This window comes from Meriones unguiculatus, chromosome 5, assembly GCF_030254825.1.
Source record: "Meriones unguiculatus strain TT.TT164.6M chromosome 5, Bangor_MerUng_6.1, whole genome shotgun sequence".
Lineage (NCBI taxonomy): Eukaryota > Metazoa > Chordata > Mammalia > Rodentia > Muridae > Meriones > Meriones unguiculatus.
In genome coordinates this window covers 84,716,535-84,729,484 of record NC_083353.1, presented here as the reverse complement: position 1 = coordinate 84,729,484, position 12,950 = coordinate 84,716,535, and the positions used below count along the sequence as shown (strand labels likewise).

At 43.9% G+C, this 12,950-nt stretch overlaps 1 protein-coding gene across 6 annotated transcripts in view; it reads left to right on the top strand.

Annotated features, from left to right (window-relative positions):
• Window positions 1-12,950, top strand: part of Adamts9 (ADAM metallopeptidase with thrombospondin type 1 motif 9) — a 178,326-nt gene that overhangs the window by 33,052 nt on the left and 132,324 nt on the right. For all 6 annotated transcript variants that reach the window (XM_060383774.1, XM_060383778.1, XM_060383776.1 and 3 more), the window contains 4 exons: window positions 2,087-2,233; window positions 3,568-3,709; window positions 6,161-6,265; window positions 11,061-11,206. In XM_060383774.1, the coding sequence (XP_060239757.1) occupies window positions 2,087-2,233; window positions 3,568-3,709; window positions 6,161-6,265; window positions 11,061-11,206 (540 nt within the window). The remainder of the gene's footprint in view (window positions 1-2,086; window positions 2,234-3,567; window positions 3,710-6,160; window positions 6,266-11,060; window positions 11,207-12,950) is intronic.

The following is a 12,950-nucleotide window of genomic DNA, read 5'->3' as shown; positions in this document are numbered from 1 at the left end:
TTCCTGAGACATATTCGTGAAATGCAGAGAATCCTCCAGAAGACTTACATTTCCAGGCTCCCCGTGTGAGTGACAACATGACCTGAATTGATCAGAAGACAAAAGCCTCTATCCATGGCTTGATCATCTACAAAGACTGGGGAACTGTGCACTCAGCCTTGGGTGTCTATAGGAGACTGGTTCCTGGACCTGTCATAAATACCAACCCCCACAGATACTCAAGCCCTTTTTATGAAGAGGCGCTGAGTTTTCATATCACCTGGGCTTATTTTGCTATATTTAGATGACTCATAATCTCTAATACAACATAAGTAGCTGTGATAGTATATTGACTCGGGATGGGGGAAGTCCAGACACTCAGTGCAGACACGAGTGTGTTTCTTCCCTTTAACACTTTCCATTCACAATTATAGAACCAGTGGATGTGTGATTCATGGATGCAGTGAGTCCACGGTACTGCTCACTGCATCAAATAAGTGATAAAACGAAGTATCAAAAACACCCAATACCCATCCTTAGTATATTATGGCAGTGAACAGTCTTGGTTGTTATTGGTCAGGGAGTTAGTAAAAAAAATAGTTATTACATCTCCCAAAGTGAGAAAATGTACTTGTTTAAATGAAAATAAGTTTCTGTTTATTTAGTATGAGGAAATAAGTAAACTCGAGTTTACCTAGTAATGGTGAGTTGGGAGTACAGGGGAGCTCCTTCTGGCCACAGAGAAGCAAGGCAGTAGGCTTGAGTGCTCTGCTCATTCACATGAACTGTTCTAGGTAGGATCAGTGTTATGATGACTACCTAACTGGTACCTGCAAGCCAGAGAATATCTTCACTGAAGAAATAGGCTCTTCAATAATACAATCATTTAGTAAATTCATCTAATACAGATCACATTTTTTTCATCACTACTGGCAAACCAAAGGAACCACCTCCTTTTTTTTTTTTTTTTTTTTTTTTTTTTAGAAAAAAGAGACACAACACAAAAGAATTAGTGGAACAGATGCACAGGCTTTATTCCAGATTTTTCTTTTATAAGAAACAGGTCTATACCCTCCTATCTCCCTCATGTTTTCTGAGTTCAGCAGGAAGGAGGCAAGGGAATTCCTCTCTCAGTGCTAAATTTACCACATGATCAGTGTTCTGATTGACAACAGCCTTTCCCAAAGAGAAAAGATGACCCCATGACCTTGTCACCTGGTGGATAATTGCCTGGGCTGGAAAGCTATGCGGGTCATAGAGGGGGTGTGCACTGAGGAAATGCTATCATTTTCCCCCCACTTCCTCTGGTGAAGCCAAGAATGGAAAGTATGTGTGAACGCTGCTGCCACCCGCCCAGGCCCAAGAGGACACTGGCAGTGCTCCAGAACCTCCCCTCAGGCAGAACGAGAAAGACTTTAAGAATCTTTTCATGCTTGGCTCTTCAGGAAGCCAGTTCCTGTCAGCTGGCATTTGCATGTGGATCCCTTTGCCATCTCTGCCTTCAGCTGGCTGGACTCGTATGGTCTTCGTGTCACTGCCTATGAATTCATGCACACACTTTACATGCCTTCATAATGATACTTTCCTTGATAAACACAGGCCTATCACTTGTCATCCTGGCCCAGAAATAGGAGATGCAAGGCCCATAGGGATCCCCTTGTAGCAAAGTGTTTGGCTTCCTTTTATGACACTGATTTATTTTTTATATCGAGAATGGTATAGCATCCTGCCAAAATCTTGACTCTATGGATTGCCTTTTAACTGTCTCTTAGGATTTCCAACTACGGTAGTCTAGCACCAACTACAGCACATTTAAAGCCTCTGCAAGTCCAAAAGGCATACTTAGACTCAACAAATGGCCTATGCATACCTCTCTGCATTCATTCACTAAAGGCATTTACATCAAGTCGGGTTAAGGATCCTCTTGTGTTCTATGTTCCATCTTGAATTGTCTGACAATGTATTCTGTTTACCTGGGATTCAGATCCTTATCCTTAACACAATAGCAGTTATATATCTGTTTTCTTAGATTTCTTAAGCAACAATGCCAGTAGAAACCACTGGTGTGTTCTGACTAGTCTCATCATTATTTCATTATTGACTTTAGGTTTAATATGCCTCATGATGACAGCAATAAATGCAAAGAAGAAGGCATTAAGAGCCCCCAGCATGTCATGGCACCAACCCTGAATTTCTACACCAACCCGTGGATGTGGTCAAAGTGCAGCCGAAAATACATTACTGAGTTCCTAGAGTAAGACTTCAACCATCTATCTCTTCTTAACAGCCTCTAGTGCCTGGCTTCTCAACCCTGTGTATCACAACCCTTTTGGGGGTGGGACCACCCTCTCACAGGCTCGCATTCACATTGTGATCCACAACAGCAGCAAAATTACAGTCACGAAGTAGCAATGAAATAATTTTATGGTTGGGGTCACTCGACATAAAGAACTATATTAAAGGGTCACAACGTTAGGATGGTTGAGAACCGCTACTCTAGTGTCTGGTCTATATGAAGTAAATCATTGGGGGAAAGAAAACTCAGAGTTTAGCATTCCTTTCGGGTTGTTTTTTGATAATATTCCTTGGAAGAGGAGAAAAAAAGTTATTCTAACATCTGTTAGTTCATAGCCTTGCCAGTGTTTGGAAGACTACAAACTGAAGTGAACAAAGAGTTGGGTTCTTTGAGGGAATATACAAAGAGTCCCTGCATTGGGGTAATGCTTTGAACTGTCCTGCAGGTCTTTGGAGAGGGCTATGAGGATGAAGGGCCCAAGTATTTTGTATTGCTAACCTAGTAATTGTGGCTTTGGAAGGAATAGGACAGTGAGAAGTTGCCAGGGAGAGTACATGATAGGAATGAGGGCATTGTTTTTATTTCTCTATCTCTCTTCTGCCCATCTCTTCATGTTTTTTACCTTTTTTTAAGGCTCCTCAAAGACCCAATTACATTATACAATGTCCACAGGTCAGACTTAGGGCTCTCCTTTCCCAGAAGTGCCGAGGATTGAGCAATTGCCTTGGGCCACTGGTTTATATTTCTGCAACCACAGACGGAGGGACCTTGTTAATCAGAACTTACCTGGTGTAGGTTTTCCGGGAGAGATGTTTACAGAAACCTGGATGAACTGGAGGGCTGATGTTTTTCTCCCAAGCAGGTGGCTTGAGATGCAATCTTCCTCTGAGTCATTGATCCCTTATTCATCCTTCAGCAAATACGTATGGAATACTCCTTGCTACAGACCAGGCTGAGTGCAGAGATAAACAGACACTAGCTGTGACCCTAAGATGCTTATAGTCTACTGGGAAGGACTGTAAAAAAAAAAACTAAGCAGATACTGGCCCCTACAGGAGATCAGTGCTCCCTCCAGGCTTTGTCGTATGTGTAGAATATCTTTCTACAGAGGAATGTGTCAAAAATACAGCTTTCACTTCTAGACTTACCCTTGACTAAACCTCAAATAAAGAGAATACAGCAAAGGCCAAAAGGAACACTTCTTGCTGACATTTGATTCACGTGTGCTTTTCACCTGTATTTGCCACCTTCAAGAGCCCGTCTCACCATCTGTGTGTTTCTGCTTCCCATAGCACCGGGTATGGCGAGTGTTTGTTGAATGAACCTGAATCCAGAACGTATCCTTTGCCTTCTCAACTGCCAGGCCTCCTCTATGACGTGAATAAACAATGTGAATTGATTTTTGGGCCAGGTTCTCAGGTGTGCCCATATATGGTAAGTGCTCAGGGTGGTGTCCACCCTCCTGAAGTATTGCTCACATCTCTGTCACTCATAGAAAAATTAAGCCATTGGGCTGGGCTTGTTAGTGCCTATAATCCCTGTACTCAGAAAGCTGAGACAGAATGCTAGAGAGCCAGCCTGAGGCTAGCACGAGCCAAGTAGTTCTGTCTCAAGACATCATAGAGTGGGGGAAGGTCAATGAGAGAAAGAGCAAGCACATTTCATGTTGCTTTTTAAAACTAAACTAGTACGTAACAGTGAAAATGCTAGATACTTAGGAATAGACACCAAAATAGACAGTTTGATACCATATGTTTTCAACCTCAAAAGGAGAAAGGAAAGTTCTAAAAATAAATAAATAAACAGGTGGTTAGAGGTTTCTTTTTCTGTATTTAAAAATGCATTTCTGGTAACGTTTAAACTTTTCTCCTAAAGTATGGTTTGTTTTAATAATTACGATAAAATTAAAAATTCAGAATCATCTCTTTTATGCTTTAATTTGTATCCCAGCTGTAGCCCCCTCCCTCATCCCATCCCAATCCCGCCCTCCCTCCCTCTTCTCCTCCCTCTTCTCCTCCCATGTGCCTTCCCCAGTCCACTAATAGGGGAGGTCCTCCTCCATCCCTCTGACCCTAGCCTATCAGGTCTCATCAGGACTGGCTGCATTGTCTTCCTCTGTGGCCTGCTTAGGCTGCCCACCCTCAGGGGGAGGTGATCAAAGAACTAGCCACTGAGTTCATGTCAGAGACAGCCCCTGTTCCCCTTACTAGGGTATCTACTTGGACACTGAGCTGCCATGAGCTACATCTGTGCAGGGGTTCTAGGTTATCTCCATGAATGGTCCTTGGTGGGCATATCAGTCTCAGAAAAGACCCCTGGGCTCAGAAATTTTGGTTCTGTTGCTCTCCTTGTGGAGCTCCTGTCCCCTCCAGGTCTTTCCATCTCCCTCTTTCATAAGATTCCCTGCACTCTGCCCAAAGTTTGGCTATGAATCTCAACATCCGTTTTAATACCCTGCTGGATAAAGTCTTTCAGAGGCCCTCAGTGGCATACTCCTATCCTGTTCCCTGTTTTCTCCATCTTCTGAGGTCTATCCCATTTGCCTTTCTGAATGAGGATTGAACATCTTACCCAGGGTCCTCCTTGCTTGGCTTCTTGAGGTGATTTAGTTTGATTATCCTATATTATATGTCTGATATCCACTTATAAGTGAGTATATACCATATGTGTCCGGAATCATCAAGTACACCTTGAGGGACTGGAGGTTTGGCTCGGTTGATAAAACACTTCCCTTGAAAACAGAAAGATCTGACTTTGGTCCCCAGAACCTGTGTGAAAATGCTGTGCAGTGGTCCTGGCTTGCAACCCCAGTGCTAGCAAGGCAGAGACAGGAAAAGCCGGTATCTTGCTGGCCAGCCGGTCTAGCCCAAATGGTAAACTCCATGCCAATGAGAGACCCTGTCTCAAAGAATGTTACTGAAGATGATGTTGGGGCTGCCCCCTGGCTTCCACACACACTCATGTGTGAGCACACCTGAACATATGCCAACACACACACACGCTTTGAAGAGAACACCCTGTAATACTTAAGTACTTCCATGGGCGTAAGTCTTTATAGCAGTGCTCAGTAGAAGAAGGAAGGAACTGCAAGATGTGTCCATGCGCTCCAGTCAATAGGAAGCTTAAATGCCGGGTGTCACTGCTGGATGCTAAAGCATCCGTACAGAAGCACAGAGAACCCTGAGGATGTGAGCATGGCTGAAGACAGGGTCACCTCTGGGGTAAAAGGAGCGGGAATGGGATTCAGGATGAGTATACGAGGCTTGGACTTGCTTGTGAATTGTTCCCTTTCTTAGCCTGGTAATGATGGGAACATAATTAGCCATTATGTTTGTCTTTTGTTTTTGTACTCAGGTAATATATTTTAGCAGTTTTTTCTGTATTTCCTCCCGCAACCTCCAGATCGTAACAATGGCTCGTTACATGATCATAGTATTATACACACCCACATACAAACCCACATCCACATAATTGGGTACACATGCATGCACACAAACACACTTGTTTCGGAGGTAGGACAGAGCAAAAATTGAAGTCACAATCGCTTACAGAATCCCAGTATAATGCTGAGAATGATCCCTCATCCCTCTGACCCTCACTCCCTCATTAGTAACATGGAGGCGGTGGCGGAGGCTGACAAAGGACCCTATGGTGTCATGTGTGTCTCAGAGGCCCCTTTACAGCACCAGATCTCTCTCTCCCTGGAACAGAAATATGTCTTAGGTGGCTGCATTTTAGAATATTTTATAATGATAAATATATCATACCAAGAAAAAAAAATCATGCCTTTGCAAGCCAACTTTTACCGCCGGCAGAGTGTGAGTTGAAAGGGATTCTTGCCCTGGGTGCTTACACTGTGTCTTGTCTCCCCCCCGAACGGCACAGATGCAGTGCAGACGGCTCTGGTGCAATAATGTGGATGGAGCACACAAAGGCTGCAGGACTCAGCACACGCCCTGGGCTGACGGAACGGAGTGTGAGCCTGGAAAGGCAAGTAACGCCCCGTGTTCCCTCTCCTCCTGAGACAGAAGTGCTCCTGACTTGGGTGGATTCAGTGTGGTGTGGTGTGGTGGCGGATGGTGTCCCACGGTGTCTTTCAACTCATGTAGTCTTTGGACGGTGAAGGTATGGCCTACAATTCAGAGCCATGAAACTTAATTTTAATAGATGAACTGCTTAGCGGGTGGTGATTTATTTTCTCTTCTGAGGATGGCACTGGAAAGCTATTATGACTGAGCACATTAGAATCAAAGAAATGCCAAAACACTGCAAGCCTGGTGCCTTCATTGCTATTTTACCAGGCATGTTGTTTTCTTTTGTATAGGGCCATGATGTCACCTGGCACATATCTACACACATGATAGATTCTCATGAGCTGGTTTGGGTTTTAATGATTTCCACTAATTGGCTAATAACTAAACAGAACGCACGGTTTGTGTGGGCCAGTGATAACAGAGTCCCATGTCATTAGGAGTATGATTAATCTAACATCTGCACCTGGTGTGCACCTGTGAACCTGTGAACAATAGCAATGGCTCCTCTTCTTCCTCTTCACACCCAACCATTTCCTGCAGGAAAGCTTTACATATGGGGCCACCTGCTTGCATCACTCTGTGGGGATGCAAGCTGAGGCCACTATTTCCAAAACTCATGCCATCCTTATCATTTCTTACCTTTTTTCTCTCTTTCCAGTTTTTTTTTCTTTTTACTTTACTCCCTTTAAATAGTTTTGAATACCTGATTTGAATACCTGATTTCTTGTGCCTCTACCTTACCTTGTAGATTTAATAATATCCAGGAAGTTTCCTTGAAGAAGCACTAAGAAATCAAGGACATCATTTTATTCTCCCTTACCTGATTTTATACATAGGGAACTGAAAAAAGAAATCATGTTTCCCTTGAGATTAGTCAGGTCATTTGGGGAAGAACTCCTCCATACCCTTCCAGGGTGGACTCTCCCTACCATGGTGCTGCCTCTCGCTTCTGAAGACAGTGGCTTGCTCAGCAGAGCCTGAGCAACAGGCAGACCCTTTGAGTGCCTTCATTTTCCAATGGCCAAAGATGAGGGCTTCATTTTCGTCACTCATCTCTCAAGGTAGTCATGATTAAAGGAAGTAGAGGATGTGTAAAGTATCTGGTTAAATTATACTTTTGAAGATGATTTCGAATTAAGTTGAGGACAAAGTCAGCTCATCCTCTCACTTACCCAGGACTGGGTTCTAATTAATTCAAAGAGCAGCTTTCCAAAGTAATAGCCTAGCAAGAAACAATAAACATAATAGCTTCTGGAACCTTCATTATCAAAAGGAAGAAAGAAAGAAAGAAAGAAAGAAAGAGAGAGAGAGAGAGAGAGAGAAAGAAAGATCTTTTTGTTCAAAAGTTGAATTTTGAATTTCTTGTGACGCATTTAACTTATTATGTCACAGTAGAGGGATGGCTTAGTGGTTGAGAGCACTGACTGCCCTTCCAGAAAACGCAGGTTCAGTTCCCAGTACCCACATGGTGGCTCATTACTGTCTGTCACTCATAAGTGATATACAGACATATGTGGACAAGACATCGGTACACATAAAATAAATAAGCAAAACAAAATAAACATAGTGTTTCTGTGGGTGCCGGACCATGGGTTTACGTGGGAATATACTTCTCGGGTTTCCACTGCAGTCATTAATGATTGAACACTGCAGTCATTCCTATACGATCAAGATGTGATTTCCGAGTCATTCTAAACACAGTAACCCAGGAGCTGCTGCCTGTTGATATCAGAGAACAATGAGCATTGACTCCTACCTGCCAGCTTGCTTACCTGAACAGGGTAGAGCCAGGCAATGGTATCGCTCAGATAGACTGATCTCAGCAAAAAAGGAATACTGGTGTTATGTTGTGGTTCTTCATCTGTCTGCTGCACCCACTCACTGTGTCCGTCTCTGACACTTGTTACTGCTGGGAAAAGCACCACAAAGGAGCACTCCCAAGAATACGATGAAGTCACTTGTGTTTCATGAAACTGTTACGAAGGGACTCTACTTCAGGGTGCTCTCTTAGCTTCTGATGGGGGAGGGGATCTTCGGGAACCTTCCAGAAGACCCTGTTTTCAATGCTTAATGAATTCAGCTGGAGAATGGAGTTCAAGCCTTCCAAAGAATAGGTGTAGACCACTGTCAACTAGTTTTAGGAAAATGACTGTGCACTAACTGAGAAAGTGAGTCACATTCTTAATTGTGTCTTAGAACTTTGGCCTGGTCTAATGGTTCTTATTAAATATAGATAAAGATTAGATATATCTATAGCTATGCACATTCTTCATATTGTACAGAATCTGCATACATTTTATAGATACCAAAGGAGATATTTATGTTGGCATAGAAGTTTTTATTATTTTGTTGTTTGTTTGTTTCGTGTTGGGTGCTCAGATTTGGCAGTGTATCCCTTTTCTCCACTTACTAGCTCATTCCCACTATCTTTGTCCCAGGGCCTTTTTCCTCTTTCCACTCTTTCTGTCCTGCTCATTCAGCGGTCATCTATTTTGAGCTAGACTTCTAATACAGTGATATTTTGATGAATGATTCACTAATGCCTTTTTCTTTTCTTCCTCCTCTTATTAAGCCCATGAACACTCTCATTTCAATCCTGTTGGTGAGACTGAAGTTTGAAACTCTTCCTGTTGCAAGAGTTTTTAGAACACGCTTGGCCTCCACATCCCCTCTCTGCCTTTTAGAAAGGTGCATGTATGAGAAATATCATATGAGTGGTTTTAGACTCTGTTTAAAAAAAAAAGGCTGGAGCAGGAGATGACTTAGTGGGCAAGATTGATTACTGCACAAGCCTGAGAACCTGAGATTAAATCCTAGCACTCATGTAAACACTATGTATGCATGGCCACACACTGGTCTATAACCACAGCATCACAGGACGAGACAGGAGGATCTCCAGGGCTTGCTGGGAATCAGCCTAGCTCCAGGTTGAATGAGAGACACTGTCTCAAAGGAATAAGGTGGGGAGTGATACAGGAAGACACCCACTTCCTCTTATGGCCTCTGTACATGCACACACGGGCAAATATGCATAGCACTCCATGCTTACACAGAGACACATATTAGCACATGTATGTGTGCACATGCATACACCAAAAGTCTGATCCGATTTCAATGCAATCCACTAGCCATTTAATAGTTGGTGTTTGTCTTAGATTTCTTCAGTTGACCTGGGGAGAGAAGGGTTTGTTTGGCTTACAGGATAAGATCACAGTCTTTCACTGAGGGAAGCAAAGGCAGGAACTCAATTAGGGCAAGAAACTGGAGGCAGGAATTGAAGCAGAGACGGTGGAGGAGTGCTGCTTATTGGCTTGCTCCTCATAGCCTGCTCAACCCCCTTCTAATGCTGTCCAGGACAGCCACCCACCACATGTGGCTTCTTGAGCACTTGAAAGGTCACTGTGGTCTGTGATAGCACTTATATGCAAAGTAGGTTCTAAAGACAAGTTATGGGAAAAGATGATCAAAAATTTTACACTCTGGACATTGTAGTGCTATCTTTAATACCAGAACTCAAGATTCCGAAGCAAGTGGATCTCTGTGAGTTCAAGGGCAGCCTGATCTACACAGAGAGCTAGAGAAATGGCTCAATGGTGTAGAGCATATACTGTCCTTGCAGAGGGCCTGAGTCAGGTTCCTAGCACCCATGTCAGGTTTCTAAGATGCTGTGAAAAGATGGGTACAGAGGAAGAGACAAGGATAGCCCAAGATTGTGCTCTTCCATCCCCCAAGCCTTTCTTTCCTAGGAGGGATGACCCTTCCTTCTGTGTCCTTTACCTGTCTCTTGTTTGCCTGTGCAAACCACCCTGGCCTCCTCCATCCTGTAACTCTCACATCACTCCTGCTCTTCCGCTGTTCCCACAAAGAGACATCACAACAGCCCAGGTCCACTGATGCACTTCAGAGATTCAAGAGAGCCGCAGAGATCACCCTCTTGTGGTTGTGGCTGCTGCCACCTCTTTTTTCCTCTGCTCAGGTGCCTGGGCTTTGTGTCACACACAAACAATAGCGGAGAGATGAAGTGAGCTCCTCCATTTCCTGTCTTGCTGAGGGGTTGGTTATTGTGTTTTATTATTATCATTCTTCTTAACATCACAGCCCTTTTCCTTCTCCAAAGTGGAAAGTCTGAAACCATCAGGGGGAAAAAAAAGTAATAAAGCTTAGGACTCTCTGTAATCTGTCCCTTTGCTTTAGTCTGATCCTAAGTGCCTTCTCAGGAGTGGGTTTATAAGACTTAAGTAGCCAACTTCCCCTCCCCACTGTCATCGAAATTGGAGATGTCATACCAGGGCTGTTAATAAAGCTTTTGGTTTTAGCAACATTGCAGAGTCACGAAGCCTTGCTAATAGAGATTCACTCTGCAAATTCCCTAATTCATTTTGACCCCTGTCTGCAGTCCATGCCGCATCTGGACTCCTTATTCTTCCAAGTACACAGGCTAATTGAGCAGTTTAAAGCTGGCCATTTGAGCTACCCAATTCAGCGCAGAGCCAGCCACTCACTGGCCTGTACGTTTTAGAGCAAGCTGTATACGCAAACACCGCCTGAGATCAATGAACATGATATTAAAATGCCTGCGGTATCCATTGCTCTAGAAAGAGCAAATTTGCAGAGTTTCAAACCAGCACATGGTGGGGTGGGGCGGGGCGGGGCGGGGAGACTTAAAAGTGTGACGTATTTCTGCGGACAGCTGGTCCTATGATGACTCACAGCACCAAGCTCTCCCTCACTGTTGCCCTTATTAAATACAGCACTGCAAGTTTGGATTTTGTGTTCCCAAAGAAATGGAGGCCCCCGCGACTGACGGATCCTGGGGAAGTTGGAGCCACTTTGGAACCTGCTCTAGAACATGTGGAGGAGGCATCAAAACAGCCATCAGAGAGTGCAACCGACCAGAGTAAGTTCCAGAGTGTATTGCTGCCATCTCTGGTGCAGCGGGACGGAAAAGTACTCCCGAGGAACTCCTCAGCTGGGGGCTGAGGAGGAGCCAGCTGGTGGACTTCCAGGGCTGTGAGACCCGAGGGACCCCCAGGCACCTTAATCCCACGGCATTCTTTTTCCTTTCCAGATCTGCTGCGACTCCTTAAGTTGGTCTGCCGAACAACTGATGCTTTTGCCTCGGCTGCTCTTAACCCTCAGGCGTAGGCCATTGCACCCTAGAGTCTGGGGTAGCGCGCTCAGAGAGAACAGATAGATTGCTAAGAAAGGAGGAAGGCCACAAGTACAGGCTGCTGCATGAAGCACTAAGGGGGTCAGGAGGAGGCACCATCAGGCCTCCAGGTCCTACCCTGGTTATTTTGTTTGCAGATTTGGCCCCGGGATTCCCGATGGCCTGTCTAGAACCCATTTGGTCTTCCAAACAGGAAAGAGAAACTAATCAAAATGAATGCTTAGTGAAGAGAGCCAGACAGTTATCCTTCCTTGGTGCTTCTGTTTTGCTTTTAAATTAAAAGAAAAAAAAAAAGGTTAAATTTCAAAGCAGTAAAGAATTTGTCTGTTTGAAAAAAAGATTATGAACTAGGTATCTCCCACTCAGCTCTTAATGATAGAAACTGTTTAGAAAACCTTACTTTAAAAATCAGGACAAATGTTTTGTGAAAAAATTCTAAATGTTATTTTTGTGAGTACAGATGCAACATAAGGGTTTAAATTTTTACATATATTTATTCTCTTGTGCTTATGTATGATCACACATGTGTGTGCAAGAGCACGTGTGTGTGTGTGTGTGTGTGTGTGTGTGTGTGTGTGGTGGGGGGGTGATGTCACAGAATGACCTGAGGGCATCCATTCTTTTCTTACATTAGGGATCAAACTCAGATTGTCAGACTCAGTGGCAAGAACCCACCAAGCTGAGTAGTTGCCACCCCCCCTCCCAGTTTGTCGAAGCATTGCTTAGAATGAACTATTTTCAACATGTTGAGAGCCAGTTACCACAGAAGAGCCATTAACTATTGAAGCAACATGGACATCCATTCCCTAGCGTACCCCATTAGAAAGGATCGACAAAGGTGGACTGAACTCCCCAACTTCTAACTCTTAGATAGGAATTCTCCCCGCGTTTAACCATCAGCCTCTTCTGATGGCCTGGAAGCCCAGGAGCCAGCCCATCTCACTATTTCCGTGGAGAAATTCTTGGGCTAACCCAACCCTGATTGTGCTAATTTGTGTAAATAAACATTGATATTTCTGTGCCAGGCGATTTGTAGACCAAAACTCAGCTCTCTTTAAGAGTGGAGCGCACCCGTGATGGTGTTTGCAAAAACTCCTCCCTGACCTTGAGGATGTGCAGTCCCAAATTTAATGGGCTGGATTGTGTGGCATGTACTTGAAGAAATGGCCTAAGCTGGTCGCGCAGAGCGATAATTAATCTCCCAGCTTCCTGAAGTCTTTTCCATTCCTGCCTGGCGCAAAGTGTCCTTAAAAGATCTTCTTAGTTGGGAGAGATGACTAACAGTATTTTCAAAGCTGAATTTCCTATAGTTTCAGCATTTGCCTATGTGTGTGTGTGTGTGGGGGAAACACAGTCATATCCAAACAAATTTTTTAATTATGAGATGAATGTTTTCCAGTCTGGAAGGTTTATGGCTATAGATTTCCATATTATACGGTACACACAAATCAGATAGAAACCACATTGTTTA